We start from the raw sequence: 19,943 nt of genomic DNA on the forward strand, positions 1-19,943 counted from the left end.
CCCCAGGGCTTGTGCAAGGAGCCATGTGGTTTGTCCTGACCTCAAGGCCTCACACTGTTGGGTTAAGATGAGTTGATCTATTTTTACTTTAAAAGAATGCGCTTAAAAGGAGCCCCTCTGTTTCCCTTTAATCAAATAAAAGGTAGTTAAAAACTAGTGCAAATCCTTAAATCTGCTTTAAACAATAGCAACTTGCACCACCGTGTGTAGGCAGGGATTTGAAACAACTGTTGGATTGAGATGGAGCCAAATGCAAACAGAAAACTAAACAGCAACAGATTCTCCTCTTCCCCCAGCAGCAGTTCCCCTGCTGCCTGCCCTTCAGCTCTGCCCCCTCCTTGGGCACAGCGTGGGTGCAGCAGCTGCCCCCACCCAGCCGGGGCGTCTGGGCTTCAGCAATGGTGCCCTTCCCTCTCTGGTGTGATGGAAAGGGGAACAGCCACACGACTGTAGAGCTTGCTCCTAGGAGGAGGGATGGCTGTGGAAGTGGCCCTTGCTAGCACAGGGCATGAATGCAGAGCTGGTTTTGCTGGGCAGTAATGGAATAATTAATGCTTTATGTGTAGTTGCCAGTGAACGTGTGATATGCATGTCTAGAGGAATTTGTTACTTGAATTAAATGGCTTTTATCCCAATTGCTGTTACTCTAGTGTTTTCTTTCAGTAGTGAGTGTGCCTAGAGGGTAAAGGGCAGCCTAAGCTGTGGTTCATACAGGGCTGGACTGGAAGCCTATGGATGGCTGCTGGGGTAGTTCTGCCTTGAGCAGGGTAACAAGTTTCAAGTCTGTAATTACTAGGCCTTCGTAATTGGTACATTTGAATAAACTGGCTGATGGATTTGGCTAGGCTGCATCTTTAAAGACAGGATGACTGCTGCTACTTGAGAGTGCTGGTTCTGAGGCTTTTCCACAAAAGCAGGGTGACTGTGCTGGGAATACTAAGAGCCAAGCAGCAAGTCTTGGGTACTTAGCAATCCTTTGCTGAAAGAATAGGCATCTAGTAGCTGTAACAGGCTCAATAAAACTTACTCACCAATTAAAGGGTCAGATCTGCATATTCAATGTCAAGAATGTTCTGGAATTTATTTGGAGTCTGTAGTAGAAACAACTGCTAAAGTTTCCTGCTGCTTGGGAGTATAAAAGAGTCTGTCTGAATTTGTTTGCTGTGATAAGACAAGGCAAAATTCAAGCCAGAAGTTTGTAATTGCTGCAATGGGATGCTGAGTTGCCTTATCCTGGGCATAGCTTTGGACCTGTAACTTCCCCAGTTCAGGGGGAGGGAAGTGTGTATCTTTTTTTATCCCCTCAACCCCTGTGCATCCTAGGCATGTGTTATCAGGCTCTGATAATAGCTCTAACCAGGGAGAAATGCAAAGGGCTTTTCTATCTGTAGTAATTAACATTAGGGAAATGTTTGAGGAATGGTGTTAATGAATGAAGAAAGAGGCTAACTTCTTTTACTACCACTAAATATGAAGAGTTACATACCTACTGCCTCTCTTTCTGTATATGAGGCAGGCTGCCTACTGGCCCTGGAAGACTGAGGCTTTTATGGGCCAAGCTCTATGATTTATGTAGATTTAAGTGTTGGAAAAAGCATGAGGCTGACCCAGATTTTCACAGGGGATCTGCTTTCAGTGTGTGATCTTTGCTTCCATTTCTTCTGTGTATGAGGAGAAAGTAGAAGTGCAACAAAGTCAACTATATTGTTCTGCTCACTCTTTCTGACATGGATGAGCCCAGGAAAGGAGGGCTGAATGCTGTCATCTCACAGGAGAGAAGCTAAGCCAGAAATGGTCATTTGGACTGCAGATTGATGGATGTGCCACAGCAAATCTGTCTGTTATCTAGACAAAGCCCACTCTGGCCTGCCTGCTTGGGTTCATTTCCCAGCCAAGTGGTGATGGTGGTGAAGAATGCCTAATATCCTTTAGTGACCCTTCCCATTCAACAAAGGCCCCACACTTGCTTGTTCTGATAGCTGCAGTTTGGCTTGTTTCCTTCCTCTTTTATTCCTCTTTCAAACCAACTCTGTGAGGGCCATTCTGTAATGAGAGTACAAAGTTTTTGTGAAGAAACCAAATGTTTCATCCAGAATAACTTTAGAATTACACAGAATCACAGAATCTTAGGGGTTGGAAGGGACCTCAAAAGATCACCCAGTCCAACCCCCCTGCCAGAGCAGGGTCACCCAGAGCACATCACACAGAAACACGTCCAGTTGGGTTTTGAATGTCTCCAGTGAAGGAGACTTCACAACCTCTCTGGGCAGCCTGTTCCAGTGCTCTGTCACTCTCACAGTAGTTTTTTCTGATGTTTATGTGGAAATTCCTATGATCCATTTTGCACCCATTGCCCCTTGTCCTATCACTGGACATCACTGAAAAAAGCCTGGCTCCGTCCTCCAGACACTCGCCCTTAACGTATTTGTAAACATTGTAAACAAACCTCTCAGTCTCCTCTTCTCCAAGCTCAAGAGACCCAGCTCCCTCAGCCTTTCCTCATCAGGGAGATGTTCCACTCCCTTCATCATTTTTGTGGCTCTGCATGGGACTCTTTCAAGCAGATCCCTGCCCTTCTTGAACTGAGGGGCCCAACCCCTCAGCAAACCCACCACCACCTTCCTTTGCACAAACATGTTCTTGCTGTCTTGAGAACCTTCCCAGAAAAGATCCTAAGTCCTCTGCAGCAAAACATGACCACAAGAATAGGAAACTTGTATCTCGGTAATGTTTGTTTGTCATGAACTTAGTTGTGTGACCTTTTCACAAGTTGTTGCCTCCACTGTTACTAGGAAAAATGGGCTTGGGAAGAGGAACTGGGAGTTCCTGTAGTGATGTATTAATAGAAGAGGTGTCACTGACTTGCATGAGATAATCTCTTGGTTGCAGCTCATTTACAGGATCTTCCTTCTTTAAGTAAGGCTTAAGTTAATATGGTTTACTTCATAATTGGGGCAGACTGATAAGTGTGGACAGTTATGGTAAATCAGCTGATAATAGGTGGTAATTTGCTAAGCACTGGAGTTGAATTGTGTCTGCAAGCTTGACATTCTCTTGCTTTAAAAATAAATAAGCCTTTTGTCCCAGTGAGTTATTAAGCCTTTCTTCCCAGTACTCTAAATCAGTGCAACACAAGTAGTTCTACTGGCAAGATAAATCAAGAGAGATGATGTTCACAGATATTTCACAGTGTAGAGAGGAGGACATGGAAAATGTACTTAGAAGAACCACCACCATGACCAAGTAGTCAATGCAAGCTCTTTGTGTGCTGCTCTTCAAATATCACAGAATTATCATGGTTGTAAAGGACCTCTAAGATCACCAAGTCCATCCATCACACAAAAAAACCAACCAAACAAAAAAAAACCCACAAAAAAACCAACACACAACTCAGAAACCTCACAAAACCACAGCCTTGGCCACTACAGCATGACATGAAGTACCAAATCTACATGGCTTTTTAATACCTCTGGGGATGGTGATTCAACCAGCTCCCTGGCAGGCTGTTCCAATGCCAAATGTAACAAATCCATCTGTCCAGAGAAGGCATGTGTCTCCTGGCGTATCAGTGGCAGCTCTTGCAGGAGCTGCTGTGAGAGCTGCTTGGCAGGCTGGATTTCTCGTTGCCCGTAGCTAGGTCTGAACTTCCTAGCAGCTCTCTAACAGATTTTCATTATTGTATCATAAATGAACTGTGTGTATTGAGAAGGGATGGTGTTCCACTGTTGTTCATAGTGCAATAGAGAACTGCTGTGTGGGAAACACAGGCAAATGTTTACAGGTGACTTTTTTCAGTGGTTGCTGAGGAGCGTGACTCCCCCAGCTGCCCTTTGGGAGGCTTCCCTTTCTGTGCAAAGTGCCGACGGGGCTCCTTTGCTACAACAGGGTCTCTTAGCTTTATCTCTACTCTTTCTTTCTTGTTTTCTCTGCAGTGCTGGGATTGCTGTTGGCTTCTATGGGAATGGAGAGACAAGTGATGGCATTCACCGGCTGACCTACTCCCTGCGCCACGCCAACCGCACCGTGGCGGGCGTCCAGGACCGGGTGAGCGCTGGAGGAGACACGTTAGCAAACGGGGAGTGTGGGATTGAGCAGATTTGCTCAGCAGCTCTTCACTTGAATCCGGCTGTGGCTGTATCTCTTCCTATTTTTTTTGTTAGTCCCTGGACTCAGAGATGTGCCAAAATTTCCGTTAATGGAGTGGTGCTTTCTTCAGCTTGTCTAAAAATATCGGAGGAAGCGCAGCTTGTTAAATGAAGTCTTCTCTTTGCTAGGTTTAAAAACAGCTTCAGATCAGCTGTCTTCCACTCACAGAAGAGGAGGCAGGCCAAAGCAGACAAGATTCTTAGTAAAATGTATAATTTTAGTACAATCAGTTGTTGCTGCGCTACCTCTAATTTCATGGTATCATTCTGGAACCTTCATGGCTGCAAAATGTGTACATGTGTTAAAGGCTCAGCTGAGATGCCACTATCATTGAACTATGTGCAAACAATCTACTTCCTAGATGCTTAAAAGTTCCTTTTGAAAGGTAAGCAGTCTGAGTCTCTTAAGACAGAGAGGACTGCTAACCTGGCAGCTGTCTGTAACTTGGTAATAACAATGAATCCTTTTTATTTCCTTGACTTACTTTCCTTCAGTATTTTGTTTTTCCTTTTTCTGTCCCATACTATAGGTACTAGACACTGCAGTGGCCCTGAACCAAACAGTGGAGCCAAACTTGCTGGTCCTGGAGGAGCTGTTCACAAAGCAGACAGACTACCTGCACGTCATCCAGAAACTGCAAAGTCTCCTGGATGGTCTGGTCAGGCAAACAACTGAGATCCCCTTTTGGAAGAATGAAGAGCTGTCTCTGGAGGAGCTGGCAATTCAGATTGACCTCTATGACTGGTACAGGTGTGTAGTATGCTGCAGTGGTCTGGTGGTACCATCTGTTTCTGCCTGTTTTGCAGCAATGATGTGCGTGTGCGGGTGGCTGAGCCAAAGGCTCTCTGTGCCACTGCAGGTGCTCTTGGCCCAACCAGCCGATTTGCTTCTTACAGCAAAATTGCAATCAGTTTAAATCAAAATGCATGGCAACAACTCTTTTTCTTAGCTGTGTGTATTGTCAGCTAAAGGGAAGCTTCTTCTCAGTGTACAAAATCTGTAGCTTGTGTTTTAACACTGGGGGGGTGGGAACAGCCACAGAAGTAGCTACTTTTGTAGTTGTATGACATGTTAACTAAACAGAAAACTGCCCTACTTCTGTAAGTTATCATCACAACCTAACATTCATTTTTCTTAAACATATTTAATAGAAGACTGCATCAACTGTATTCCACAAAAGAAAAGCTCTATGCACACATGTGGAATAAATAACTGAAGTACTTTCTGGGAAGTTCAAGAAGCTGCGTTGTCTCTTCTTAACTGGGTGGTGTCCGGTTGCATGTAATTTTACACTAGAACAAGATTAGCAGTCTCACATCTCAAAAACTGTATTTTGATTGTGTTGCTTAAATGCTTTTTTACCTGCCTCAGCTCCAGAGCTCTCTAATGATTAGTGGTGACTTTTACTTGAAGAAAAGAAGGGCTACATTTTTCTTATGAGTTGCACTAGCTTCTTATTCTGTGTCTTTTATGCACCAGTTTTCCTTTGCAGACCATGTTTTGGATTTATTTTGCTGCAGATGGCTGGGATATCTGGGTCTACTCCTGTTCAATGTCCTCATCTGTTTGCTGGTGCTCTTTGGGCTCATTAGAAACTCCAGGGCCATTCTCATGGGGTAAGTTCTGATGGAGTCACAATGCTCAAAGAAAGGTCAGCTGAATGCAAGTGCCTGCTAGTTCAGACCTTTGGACTCATTTCAGTTCATTCAAAGGACTTCTGAGACTGAACAGCTCAAACTTGCCTCTCCATACAGAGAGATTTCATAGAGCAGAGCTCTGTGGGTAGGATTAGGGCTGCATGAGAGATGTTCACAGGATGGTTCTTGAGCTATCAAATGTGATGGTACTGATGTCCATTATTTTGGTATCAAAGCCAAGTAACTCATTTGGGCTGTCTGCTTTTCACTGGATACCATTGGTAGCCTCTGTTTGCTGGGAGACAGTAATACAGACATCATCCCTTAAGTTTACAGGTATTAAAAATCTCCCTTCAATTCTCTACAATTGTGAAGGCATTTGTTAATCAATGATAAGCATTTCACGTGTCTACACAACCTGGTAGCATGCCCTTTGTGTCATGATCTGCTCTTGTTTGCCTTTTGTCTGTCGCACCTGAAGAAATGTTAAACTGAGAACAAGGAATGGTTTATACAGTTATGAGGAGGAGTCTTGTTTCCATGGCACTGCAGAATTAATCTGTGTATATTTCTGAAAAGCCCTGTAAATGCTGCCATGTGTAGATCCATTACAAGAAAAAAATACATTCCTCTCCCTGTCTTGTAACTTGGTTTAACTTGGCATATTTGGCAAAGGCGCCAGTATCATAAACACAGTGACAGTTTGACAGCTGACACGGCCAAGGGTTTATCCTGGTACATGGTGATGCCTTTAATAATTGGAATGCGTATTCAGATTTATTATTTGCCAGGTGACTTCATAGCTGGCAGGTTATACAGACAAAAGTCCAAGTGTATGCACAGATGGTAAACCCAGGGTTTAAATTAGAATCTAATTCCCTGTTAGCCAGAAGTTCATATTAAGGCATTCCCCAAGGGGAGCACATGGCATAAAGCAGCAAGTGTATCGTAGCCCAGCAAGATGGTGAAATGCCAATTTTAGATCTTTTAGCCAAGCAATCAGTTGCTGACCCAGTCATCTTCATTTAAAGTAAACCAACAAATGTGTCTTACTGAATTGATTACCATGCTCAGCTGGAGGCACCAAGTTGTGTTGTCCTTATGTCATAAAACCACAGAACCTTGCTAATCCATGCCTGATAATTTTTGCATCCATTTGGAAAAAGCAGAGCAAAGTCTTGAGCCATTTTTTTCCAAAGTGGTGCACAGAGGTCAGTCTGGTGAAGCTCCATTACTTCTGCAAGATATGCCATGGGTCCATTCAGAGAATAGGGATTTTTCAGAACTAAAATTAGTTGATAAACTGAGGGATGTATTATTTTTTCTAAATACAGGCCCATAGATTTATATTTTTTGAAAGCTGTAGTATTCAACGAGACAAAGGTAGCAGAAAAGAGATCAGTCCCTTCCTCACAGAGATACTTGCACTAGGTTTGAATAAAGAATGTCTTGGTTATGAGCACGTTTTTGTTTTGTTTTCTTCAAAGACTGGGTGGGAGGAGCCTACTTGTGTTTCAAAGCCTGAAGGAAAAAGCATCCCTGAGAGAGCAAGCCAGTGTCCCTTTGCTTTGAAGACAGAGTTATATAAAATGAAACTGCTTATTAGTTTGCATCCCCATACCTGAGGGAGTTGAGGACTTTAGCCTGCATATCTCTGGCAGTCATACTGACAGCAAAGGTGAAGTGCTAAGTGCTGGTTGGGAAAGTACAAAAGCCTTCTCCACTAGCGTGTGCTAGCTGAATGTCACTGAGACCACTGCTCTGTCATCCCTTTGCCTTGTCTGCTTGAGACCAGGCACTTCCCATTTCTCTTGCTAATGAAGTCCAGCTGTCAGAACAAAACTTAAATTTCTGCAGAGATAGATTCACATGACTGGTAGCACCTGAACTGTTGCTCTGAACTCTTTCCCTGCAGGTGACTCTCCTGGGGCTATGTGGGATGCTTAGGTGCTGTTTGGATGCACACCACTTGGAACCAAAGTTAGGTGTCCTCTCCCATCCTCCACAGCCCAGCAATGCTTACACCTGACAACCTCATTTATTCTAGAAACAGGAGGGATTTGTCCAGTTTTGGATCAGTATGGTTTTGTGGGATTTTTGATATGGCTTTGTTTTCTTCAAATATCTTTGGACTCAGAAAATAAAGTCCAGAATGGAAATAGTGGAAGTGAGGATATTATAGTTATCCATCTCCCAGTCTGCCTTCCCTACAGCCACCCCTGGTCTTTGTGCTGTTGGCTTCCCTGCTAGAAGCAGGATAAGACTTTGCTTCCACACTCTTCTTCCTTCCCCTCCAACCCTAGGGCCAGGGAGCATGGGAACTAGAACTTCTCAGGTTGCTGTTCTCCACGACATATAAAATGGGTTGCTTTAACAGTGGCTGATAATTTCTTGATTTTGGTAATTGCTTTGGACTCCAAATAATGCATCTCATGAAAGGATCTGCTTGAAGTCAGAGTCTCTACATCTGCCATCTGTCCATCTCCCGCAGGGTGTGCTTGCTTGGGGTGTTTGCCCTGATTGTCAGCTGGGGATCCCTGGGTCTGGAGTTGGCTGTTGCTGTGGTAAGTGGCTCTGATCCAAGTCCTATTCACCCTTTGCTGCAGGTTTTTCCAACTGGAGATCAATGTTACATTGCCCCTGTTTTATGGTGCATCTTGTCCTAAGTAGCTGCCCAAGCAATCTGCATCTCTGGGAAGTACAGAGCTGCTCCTTCCTCCGTGCTGTGCTGCCCTAGTTCGTGCTCCAGCACTGCTGCAGTGTGTAAAGCAGTGCAAGGGGGGGTGATTATGAGAATCTGAAGAGCCCTGATAGTAGAGAGTCCTGTGATGTTAACCAGGGTGAACTTGTCTTTGACTTTTTTTCTTTCTTCCCCTTGCATCTATCTAGGGCTCCAGTGACTTCTGTATTAACCCTGATGCTTATGTCTCCAAAGTGGTTGAAGAGAATGCAGTGCTTAGTGCTGGTAAGTGCTGGGACTGTCTTTGGCACAGGTGCTGCAGCTCTAGCTGTCACTTCAGAGCATGGCAGTGGCTGAGAATTTAAGGTGTTGTTTGGAACAGAGGAGCTTGCATGCAGTGAGAGAAGCAGATCTGTGTGAAGCTCTGGAAAACCAGTGTTCTTCCCAAAGAATCATTTATGCCTGGGCCAGAAGTGCACGTGTGTACTTCTATCTGTCAGGAGAGCCCTCAGAATCTTTCTTCTGACTTGTCTCTTATGTAGAAATAACTGATAAGATGGAGCAGAAGTCCCTGGATTGTTTTGCTTTAAAGGTAACACTCTTGAATATTGTTCTCCTGTCTAAGTGACAGAGCTGCAGTAATAGCAGTGTGCAGTTTGAGTTGTCATTTTTAAAACTTGATCTTGGTCTGCATTCCTGAATCTAGAATACTTATTTTTTTATATCTGTTATCAACAAATATATATTTTTTTTTCCTCTTAATGTTGGCTTTAAAGCTAATTAAAAGGGTAAATGAATGGTGAAAATCCTCTCTTGGCTGTGAAGGTGATGATGATGTGGCTTCAGGTACCACACTAGTCTCCTAGCTGTTCAAGGAGGCACATCAGTCAGTGAGGCCAAGGGGAAATATCTGATGAGACTGCCAGCTGTGTGCTGTTGTAATTTATTAACCCAGATCAGCTCTGGAGCATGTCTGGTAACAATTGGATTGACTCTGGGAAACTGAAGAAGTGCCCCTTTGTGTTACTTCTCCATTTCAGTTGTCATTGTCTGCTTGGCTCCTGCAGTTTTTTCTTAATCAGTATCATTCATTTAGAGGCTAAGGGTGAGTGCAGGTCTGACATTCTTGCCCCTCCTCCTGCTCCCCCTGCAGGGACAGTCATCCCTCAGGTGAAATCAGGTTCTGTTCTGGCAGCACTTCCAGCTATAACAGTTGTTAAGGCTCCATAAATAACTGTGGATGGGTCTAAGTGAAATGCTGAAGAGGAGGAAGAGCAGATGTTGCCACAGGCTTGAGTGGGAAGGGTGGCCCCTTCTGTGGGCTGCTGATGTGTCAGCTCCCTGCTGTTAGGCAGCCAGTGAGTGTTTGTGAGTGTCTGTGCCTTTTTCCAGAAGGAAATCAGTCCAACTTCTCAGCCTGCCATCACACCAGGCAGCTGGTTGAGAGATGATTGGATGTTCTGCTTTCCCATGTGGATTTTCACTGCTGTGTCAGAGTTTATATGATCAGGAAGCTACAGAAATAGCTCATGGTCCCTGCTGTTAGGACCATCCTGGACACCTGAGCAAGAAAGAAAATCACAACACAAGGAGTGCAAGTAATCTCAATAATGGCTCCTTGGGCACATCTTTAAATAATTGTTGGTATCCCTTCACGTGCTTGGCTGTAAATTGTCGTTCCAACTAGTCTTCATCAGACCATGCAATTTTTTCAAATCAGAAAAGAGATGACTTAATAGAGGGTATGAGTGGGTGGAGGGGCTCAATGAAAGTCCATGGTAGAAGAATCCATTGGGAGTTACCCTGTCTGTAGGAATCACATTTACCTTGGGAATCGCTTGAGCTGAAGTTGGGCTGAGAGGCCACTTGTGTGCTCAGTCTTGCCAGGGTATCTACTTCAGGCCACTGCTGGGGTATGGCACACTGATCTGGGTGCTGCCATCTGCTTTGAAAGAGATCAGATCCAACAAGTAACTTTAAGAAGCTTTGTAGTGCTGGATCACTTTTTCCCTTTAACCACCACTTTTAATTGTTTTTAGATGTAATCTGTTGTAACATTCCCAGCCCTGTGCTCTGGCATTCAGGCTAGGACTGAGTTGTGCAGTTTTGCCTATTTGCAGTGCTTTTTGTTGGTGATGGGGATAGGAGTTTTCACAGAAAAATAACTGTGTTGGATACTAAGCAACTAATATGTTCATATTGCTCTTTGTATTAATTGCTGTTTGTAAATCTAAATTGAATTAATGGAGCTGAGAATAATCTGATTAAGTGCATTATTATTGTTGTCAGGTTTTTAGCTCGAGAGATGTCCTTGTTTTGTAGATAAAATGCACTGCATGAAGAGAAGGAAGGGGGGTGGAGGGCAAAGAGCCTTTAATGCAGGTTTCCTGGAGAAGGAGAGACTTAAATCATTTTGCAGAAGAGACTGATGTGTGTGCCTAACTCGCTCAGTATTCATTAATTGAGATAAAGCCAGTGGAGTTGAACAGTGGCTGCATAATCGGCTCTTGCTGTTAGTAAAAAGATGTGGTGCAGCCAAGATGTTTTCAAAGCAGGAGGCCATCTTCTAGTCTCCTTCTTTTTAATTGGTAGTACATTATTATCAGAAGACTTATTGCATAAAATTAAATAAAAATCTGTCTGAACAACAGGAAGAGCTTTCTCCAGGTTCTCTTTACTGGGAATCTGTGTAGGGAATAGACCCTTGCTTCATCTGACAGAACTGCAAACCTCAGGGGATGGATGATGGAGCCTTTTGCCTCCAGTCCAGCCAAGTTGGTCAGGCTGGATGCTGAGATGTAGCTGCTCAGATATATAGCAAGTGTTCTGATTGTGCACAGCCTCCTAATTGTTCTCTCACTGATTCACTCTTCTCTTAGAAGTCCAGAGCTGAATCAATCAGAGAACTGCCACTGCCACCACCTCCCTGTCCTCTCTAGAAGTAAGGTCAGGATAAAACCTTATGTGGGGCTTGTGGTGGCTGCATAGTTACAACTTTTGCTCAGTGAACACTGCAGAAGAGTTTGTCCAAAGAAACACTCAAGAATCCTGGTGCTGAGAAGCTGTTTTCCTGTGTGTTTTTGTTGGACTCCTGATTAACAGGCAGCTTTGAGTGGAGGTTATGTAGGATGGCTATGAACTCTTTGCTGAAGGTTCACAATGACTGATGTCACCAGGGCAACAGTAGCATATATGAGGGAAATATAAATGCTATGCAGATACCTCTCTTTGCTGTCAGACTGTTGCCTTAAGGAAATAACACCCCTGGTGGGGAACACATTACCTGGCCAAGAAAATCTGGCCAAAAGTGTCATATTCCTTTGCTATCACAGGTGATATGGTTCAAGTTTCTCTGATGACCGAACCCACAGAGACAGTCTCTTCTGGGTGAATATGTAAAATGCAAACTGCTTAGAGAATGCTCAAGTAGAGATGAAGAAGGGCTGGCAGAAGCTGTTCTGGGTGTGGGGATCTTATTTTTTAGCTAGAATCTTTTATCTGATTGCTCTTTACCCTACAGACCTTCTTGCTGCCTTTTGGAGGGTGCATAATGGCATTTTTGCATTTTGGCTGAGCTTTGAAGGGAATAGTAAGTCTCCATGGTTGCAGAAGCAATAAGCAGTTCTAGCAGCTGAAACTGTCTTTAGTAGGCAGTTCTGCTTTCCTTTCTAGGAAAAACAGACTTTGCTAAAATAAAGCATTTGGGGTAGTTCCCTTCCTTGCCTTCTGCTCCCACACTGCCTGTGCACCAAGAGAGTAGGTCAGGACAATTGCTGCTAGCACAGTGGGCATAGGCAGCTGCAAGTGTGACCCTGCCTGACCCTTCTCTTATGAACTAGCTCGCCTAAAGGCTGGCTTCAAAAATCAGATCCAACCTTCAGGATTTTTTTTAAGAGGAAAATACATAGGAAAGATAATTATAGTAAGAAATTGCCTGGAGCTGTTAGCAGAGTGCAGATGATGGGTGAGCATAGCTCTTTTCTGGACAGAAATGTGAGCTTTGGTGTTGTACATGATTGTCTCTGCCAGGTTTAAAACTGCTGAAGATGCCTCCTGCTTTTTCCTCTTTCCCATCCTGGTGGGGGTCACACTCCTTTTAGTTTCCAGGCTTTGCAGCACAGCGTCACTTCAAGGCAGCTTCACTGCCTGTTGTGGCTTCAGCTTTAAAGCACCACAGCTATTAGCACACTGGGTTCAGTGCAGGGGAAGCTGCTCCTGCTGGCTTTGCCATTTTGGAAAGCATGTTTTATGTACAGAGTGTCACACTTGTCAGCTGCAGAGCCAGCACCACCACAGCGAAGCCTTGTTGATCCTGCCTTCCCGGGCAAGGCAAGGGGAGCACTTAGTTCACTGTACTGCTTTTCACTTCACTTGTAACCAGCAATCTTCACCCTGGTCTTACAAGCTGCAAACTCTGAAGATATCAGGAACTCTCATCTGTGATCTGCCCACCAGGGATCCAGAAGGCCCTGAAGGAACATTTCTGGAGCTATGTATTAGCGGTATGTCCTACAACTTAATGCACCTACAAAGGCAACGTAAACTTGATACCACTGTGGGAGCCTGAGAAAAACTTTCAGCAGTTTGTTGATTTGGAATAAATAGGTGACAAGACCACAGCTCCTTTAGGTCACTGTGTGTGATGCTGTGGATGGCTGTGCTGTTCTCTCAGCGTAGGTGTGTGTTTAATCTATATTTCGCATGAGTGTGATTTATGAGTCTGGGAGAAGCAGTCCTTTCCTTGGCTCAGTTGCTGTGGACAGTCATTTGTGTGGTCTGCCCAAGGTGAGGCACACAAAGCAGATTTTGCTGCCCTCCTATCTGCCCAGATTTTGCTAATTGCTCTTTAGAGGCTTGGCTGGGAACATATAAGTCATCTGAGAGAAAGAGTCGGTGGTGGTAGGAGCTGGAGCAGCTGGCAGAAGCTGCCCCAAAGTAAGCTAATGAATTAAAAATAACAGCTGTCAGGCTGTGTTGCCAGTGTGCAGGAGCTGACAGTCTGTGTAGTACCACTTGGTCTCCAGTGTGTTGGCTTGCCAAAAGGTGCATTCAATATTTATGGGAAGCAGAGTCAGGATACAGCCAGGTCTGCTCCCCTCGCAGCGCTGCTCACTTGTGGTTCTGCCTTTTCCTCATTTCTGAGTTGGGACTGATTAGATACCTTTACAGCCTGGAATAGGTGTTACTGGAAGTCACAGACAGGAGATTAAAAGGAATGGAGAAGAGGATGGGAGTGGGGAGGGAAATGCAGATTGTGTGTGTGTTTTGGGGCTTTTCTTGTCTTTACTGAGCCAACTTCACCCTTGATTTTCCTGAGCTGACACATTCCCATTCATCTGAAGAGGAACTGTAAATGTTTGAGAAGTAATCTAAAGGTATTTGGATGAGCAAGTGTTTCAGAGCTCCCTCCCTTGACAACATGATGGAGAATGACAGGGGAAAGCCTGATATTTGTAACTTGTGCATGCTGAAAGTTGGTGTGCTGCTATGGAAGGCTCATGAGGGCACCAGGCTGGTTTCATACACATCTGAATGAGGAGAAATAAAACTGTGTCTTCAAGCCTAGAAATGATCTTTAAGGTCCCTTCCAACCCAAACCATTCTATGAAATGAGTGGTGCTGCTGGCAGAGCCCTTCAACACTCTTATCTGCAAGTTTATGAGTATGTCTGTGGTGTGCTGTGATTACTGATAGAGCTGCTCAGTATTAAGACTAATTTTGGGGATTTTAGAAGCAAATGATCTGGGTCCCTTGAAAAGGGGCATATTGCTGGCCTGGTACACGGGAAGAGCTTTCTTTTCTGATCAGTTCTGCAGTATTGATTCAATACCAAAACAAACTTCTTCTCCTAAATCAAAAGAAGGATGCAAAACAAATGGCATACATTCTTTTAGTTAGTCTAATTAAAACATCTAATTAAAATCTAATTTTGTGCAAGTGCCATCCACCAGAGAACAGACTACTATTTACTTGTTCATCCCTAATACATGTCAGAAAGACAAGAATTTTCTTCTAAAGCAGTGCTGGTTTTAGGAAATGTAACTGAAAGTTTTGATTTTCCTGCACCGGGAGGGCTTCTTTACATTCCTCTTTAGAACACTGCCTAAACCCAGTCTCTCCCTGAATGTGACAGAACTCCTAGCTGTGAGAGGTCTTTTTGTTGTTTTGTTTGCTTGGTTTTTAAACACTTGAACTTGTACACTTTGAAAACATTAAATTTAGCTTTGTGTATTAGCACAGGGATGTGCATTTGCACTCTTTGGCCCCATGGTGTGCCTCTCCAGGTGGTTTTGGTAGCAGCTTGTAATTGTACAGGCTCTCTCTTGTATTGGCCTCTCCTGTGCCAATATTTTGTGGCTGTGTCATGATCTAGCTGGTGAACTGAATTGGCTGAAAGTTGACTTTTGTCTTTGCTCTGTGCCCTAGGCAACAGGCTGTGGCTGCTTTCAGTGATTGTAGAGTGTGAAGCTGCAGAAATAAAACATCCAGCTGGTTTTATCCTAGAGCGAGGTCTTTCCTTATGTTTATACTCTGGATAGTGCTGACTTCTGAATAAAACTTTTTGGATCATCAGACTATTCAAGTGGGGCAGCCCCATTGCCTTTCATTCTTAAAAAATAAGAAAAAGAAACCAAATCTTTCTTTTCTCCCCAAAGGCAGCTTGCATCCCTTTCTCTAATGCCATCCATGCACTGTAATCCTACACAGAGAGAAGGAAGTGATCCCATGCATATTATGTTTTCATTTTGTGTGTTGCTTTCAGAGCTAAACACCTCCCTTGTGGCAGTCCTAAAATACTGGAACAATGTGTCTAGAATGACTTTCTTTTGTTTTGTCTTTATAGATACTCTCCACTACTATATGACCTGCAGTGCTGGATCCCCCAACCCGTTCCAGCAGGTGAGTGTGAGCATCCTAGCTCCCCTCACCTCTTCTCAACATCCTTCAGGGTGCTGGATAAAGGCTTTTGAAGCCTGCAAGCTGCAAGATGTGTTAGCTTTGGGGAGCACTCCAGCTGTTGGTAGAGCTTTGGTAGCTACTTTCCAGCTGTTCCAGAGGTGGCACTGTGATCTAGGGAGCAGCTTTTTCCACCTTCATCCCTACCTGCATAACTTCATGTCCAGGATGCCCTGTTGGAGAGGCCCATGTGTGATGTGGTGAGGACCACAGCTTTGTTTGTGGTGCCTCTGTTTACACGACACTCTTCTAAGGGCAGCAACATGAAGAGCACACACCATTAATGCCAGGGTGGGAAGCTCTGAGCTTCCTGCTTTGAATCTCTTCTTGCAGGTTCTTTTGGATTAAAGAGTGGCAACATTCCACTCCCAAAGTGCAAACACTTCTGTGGGTGGGGGCGTGATTTTCACATACGCCTCTTAAATCCTTTGGATGTTGAAGGGTTTGTATCCTGAAGTATAAATGTGAGTCATTATTCTTTTGTGTGGGGGCTGAGGAACAGCACCTGGGCCCATCCCAAACTTTGTCTTATGTATCAGAGGCCAGAATGAACCCACACCACCCACCGTTTGGCAGACACCAGCTGCTTCACCATTTATATTTAGGATTCTTTAAGTCTGGTCTTCCTCTGTTTCAAAGGGTGGGGTAAGAACACTTCAAGTTCTGGTATGATGCACCGTTGCCATCTGTTGCATTTTTGGTTGCTCAGTGTACTCTGAAAATCCCATGGATGCTTCAATGGGATGTGAAGGCTGCATCCCAGTACAAACAATTTCTAGTGTTAACATTAAGTGTTTCACAACCATTTGATTTAGCAGAAAAACCCAGCTGTGCTCTGGTGAGAACATGAGTGCTTTGTGCCTTTTCTTTCTCCTTCCCCTCTGGCCCCAGCTGTGTGTGGGTTTTGTGCATGTGTATGTGTTGTGGGTTTTTTTCTTTTGGTTCTTCCCTTCCCCTCTTTGTCTCTGTACTTTTTCCAGGTTGGTAAAAGTCAAGCTTAACCCTATGGCAGCTGCACCCCTGTCAGTTGAGACATCCTTTACTTGTACCATTCTTACAGATGATGCTTCAGTATTTGGGAGTAGGATTTAAGCCCTATTTCTCAGGAATTCTTTTGCTTCATGTGGCCTGAATTGCTGAAACTTTGCATGTTTTGTGTTGAGCAGAAGCTGTCAGGAAGTCACAAGGCTCTGGTGGAAATGCAGGATGATGTTATGGAACTCATGAGGTCAGCAAGCAGAGAGCAACCCACCTCCAAGGTAAGTCCCCTCAAGTTTGCTTTCCCTGTGCTTTCTGGCTTCCCTTACCTTTGTGCAAAGCCCAAGATCAGCTCCAGCTGAGCCATTTCCTTGCCATAATCACTAGCTTGTTTCTTACAGGAATATCTTACTCGGATCCAAGAGGTTTTGAATGCAACTGAGATCAACCTGCAGCAACTGACAGCTTTAGTAGACTGTCGAAGTCTGCATTTGGTGAGTATTCAGTAACTGGGCTTGAACTAAGAAAGAACAAAGGGGATGTAGAGCCTGTAGCATACTGATTATTTTGGAGTTTCATATCTCTGGTGTGCCAAAACAGTTTACAACAGCTTTTACTGATTGGCTTAGCAGAAAGAATGGCAATTTGGATCAAGTTAACTTTCTGTTTAAAGATCAACACTGGAAACTAGATAACATGTTTTTATGCATCTACAAGCTGCAGCCCTAAGGTTTCAGGGGCCTTCAGGGTATTTTTTCTGTAGCACATGGCTTGTTGCCTTTCCTGTGAAATGCTTATAGCTGTAGTAGAGCATGGCCTGACTGTTGTCCAGCTGTGTCTCCAAAGACAGAGAAACCGTCCATGCTTGTGTTCTTGGGCAGTGGGACACAGTGAAGGAGTTGAGAGGCTTAATGAAAATTGTGGTATCTTAATTGGGTGGGTATGTCTGCCTTGGATTTTGGTTTTGTTTTGGTTTTCCCTCTTCCTCTTAAAGTCTTATTGTGTGAGGTTGGAAATATTTCCATGTCTAAATCTGAGCTGGGCTTTGTGAGGGGGAGTAGGGTTAGATCAGTTATGAAAAACACTTGAGGTCCTTGAAATTAAAGTACAAATATGCTCTGGAAGAGGGACTATGGTCTTTTCAGAGCATGTAGTCCAGGGGAAGGGCTTTTGAGTTAGAGTTCAATGTTAACTCTCTAGTGATCAGAAAACTCTGCTCATTTTTCTCTCCAGGATTACGTCCAGGCCTTGACGGGCTTTTGCTATGATGGAGTGGAAGGCCTCATCTACCTGGTTCTCTTCTCCTTTGTCACAGCCCTCATGTTCAGTTCCATTGTGTGCAGCGTCCCACACACTTGGCAGCAGAAGAGGTATAGAGAGGGTGTAGATCCTCTAGCACTGTAGAACTCTTTCTTAATGAAGACTGGCTATTGGATTTGCGCCCATGAGCATATGGAGCTCTTTCCCATATAATCCCAGGAGTGTGAGAGATGAGGCTTTATAAGCACAGGTCCAACAGGAAAAAAAAAACAACCGAAACAAAAAAACCCAACAGCAAAACTATTGGCTTTTGCTCTGGCTGTGGTTAATATTCACATCTGAATCTTACTGCTCTGGGATGCTACGTGTGCAAAGTACTTGGTATCCTGTACAGCTGTGAGTCAAGGCAGAGATGAATGATTATAGCTGTAGAGAGGTAATGCTTGAACTATGTACCATCTCTGTAAAGTGCCTATTCCCTTGCACTGCTTTGAGACATTGTTCTAGTATGGGGAGGAGATCTGGAATGGGAAGCAGTTCACACTTGCCTTTCTTGGCTTGGCTTGGCTTGCACCGGGGCAACTGACTAGCATAGCTAATACAAACTGGGAGCTGTCTTGCTGACAGGAGAATGGGCAGGTGAGATATTAGCAAGCTGGTGGCAGTTATCTAACAGCAGAGTTGTGTGGAACTAGCATTAATGATGGTAACCATGTTGATCAGTAGGTCTTGAGCAAACCTTCGGAGGGCTTCACTGACTGGCTGGTGCACCACATGCAGCTGTTAAAATAGCTGTGAGTTCTCTGTTCTTGCAGAAGAGCAGTAGACTGTGCAGCTAATTCTCTTCTGTGGTCCTGAAGCATGATTTTTGTGGTTTAAGCCCAGACTCAGGGTTCAAAGCAAAATGGAACATCCTGAACAATAGCAGGAAGCCAGAGCCCGCCAGGCCTGCAGTGCCCACAGGGAGAGCCCTGGGAAATGCGTCAGAACAGCGCTTGAGAAAATGGCTTGTTTCCTCACCTCTTCCACTTGCAGCTGCAGAGGCTCTGCCAGGAGCAGAGGGGCAGTCTGCCCGTTTGAAGGAAAGGGGTTTACACTGGTATCTCTTGTGCTGCCTCCCATGTGGGCTCCTGCCTGCCCCGCCAACTCCAGCAAGGCTCAGGCTGCTGTGAGCTGAAGGTTTCTCTCTTGCATTCCCTGGAGCGCCATTTCTTCCTCTGCCTCCCTCTGGGAGGTGATGGATGTCATACTTTATTGCCTGCAAGAGACTGTGCAGGCCCCACTTCCCTGAATAAATCGTCAGTGCCACCTCGTGGTACAGAAGCTGCAGGTGATGGTTGGGATGTTCTAGCGATGTCCACGCTGTCTCCCCCAGCAACAAAGTTTTTTTCTGCAGTATATTTTCCTAGCTTTAAGTGTCACTGAAAGAGACTTAAAATCTTCGTGCTTCATCCCATAATTGGGGAGACAAAATAGTAATGTATATTACAAGAGAATAATATGGGAAGGGAAGAATGAACCAGCTGGCAAACTGGCTCTGCATTAAAATAGATTTAAAATCCTGGCATTTTTGAGAGGAGAAAGCCTGTAGACATGAATGTTGCAACTTAGTCTCTGTAAAATCTTCTGACTGAACATGGCTACAAGAAGTGGAAGGGCACAGTGCAGTTTTGAAGGATGCTTTCTGTGGGGTGCATGGCACTGCATCCCCACTGCCTCCCTCTTTTTATGCTGTTTATTTCAGCGTGTGTGTCCATCACTTGGTTGCATGACTGGGCAGTGGCAGAACTGTGCTGTCTTGCCAAGCCCTGAAAGAAGGCTGTAGGGAGACTGGAGGGGGATCACGCAGTGTGAAAGTCCAGATGGTACCTGTGGGAGGTCTGAATCACTGTGGTGTAGGCTGTGTTTGACACTGCCACCCTGAGCCATCCCAAATGGGTATAAATGTGGAGGTGTGGAAGATGGTTGGGAGGTTCCTAGGATTACCGTGATTTCCTGCAAATCCCGCGTGTGGGGTGATTGTAGAGTTCTAGGAGGAACTTTTTCTCCTTCTTGCAGAAGCTCAGATGATGATGGGGAAGAAGAATCAGCTGCTCAAGGGAGTAGACAAACACACGATAATCTTTACAGAGTGCACATGCCCAGCCTCTATAGCTGTGGGAGTAGTTATGGCAGTGAGACCAGCATTCCAGCAGCAGCACACACAGTCAGCAATGCTCCCGTCACGGAGTACATGTGAGTATCCCAACAAGAAGCCTGCAGTGTGGCTCCTCCAGGTTCCTTCA

General features: G+C 44.6%; 1 protein-coding gene across 2 annotated transcripts in view; it reads left to right on the plus strand.

The window, feature by feature from the left end:
- The window catches only part of TTYH3 (tweety family member 3), a 77,465-nt gene that overhangs the window by 43,093 nt on the left and 14,429 nt on the right, over positions 1 to 19,943 (plus strand). For both annotated transcript variants that reach the window (XM_051632260.1, XM_051632259.1), the window contains exons 3-12: positions 3,933 to 4,044; positions 4,676 to 4,896; positions 5,667 to 5,762; positions 8,275 to 8,347; positions 8,673 to 8,748; positions 15,308 to 15,363; positions 16,587 to 16,679; positions 16,800 to 16,892; positions 17,632 to 17,768; positions 19,717 to 19,893. In XM_051632260.1, the coding sequence (XP_051488220.1) occupies positions 3,933 to 4,044; positions 4,676 to 4,896; positions 5,667 to 5,762; positions 8,275 to 8,347; positions 8,673 to 8,748; positions 15,308 to 15,363; positions 16,587 to 16,679; positions 16,800 to 16,892; positions 17,632 to 17,768; positions 19,717 to 19,893 (1,134 nt within the window). The remainder of the gene's footprint in view (positions 1 to 3,932; positions 4,045 to 4,675; positions 4,897 to 5,666; positions 5,763 to 8,274; positions 8,348 to 8,672; positions 8,749 to 15,307; positions 15,364 to 16,586; positions 16,680 to 16,799; positions 16,893 to 17,631; positions 17,769 to 19,716; positions 19,894 to 19,943) is intronic.

Source organism: Apus apus, chromosome 14, assembly GCF_020740795.1.
Source record: "Apus apus isolate bApuApu2 chromosome 14, bApuApu2.pri.cur, whole genome shotgun sequence".
Taxonomy (NCBI): domain Eukaryota; kingdom Metazoa; phylum Chordata; class Aves; order Apodiformes; family Apodidae; genus Apus; species Apus apus.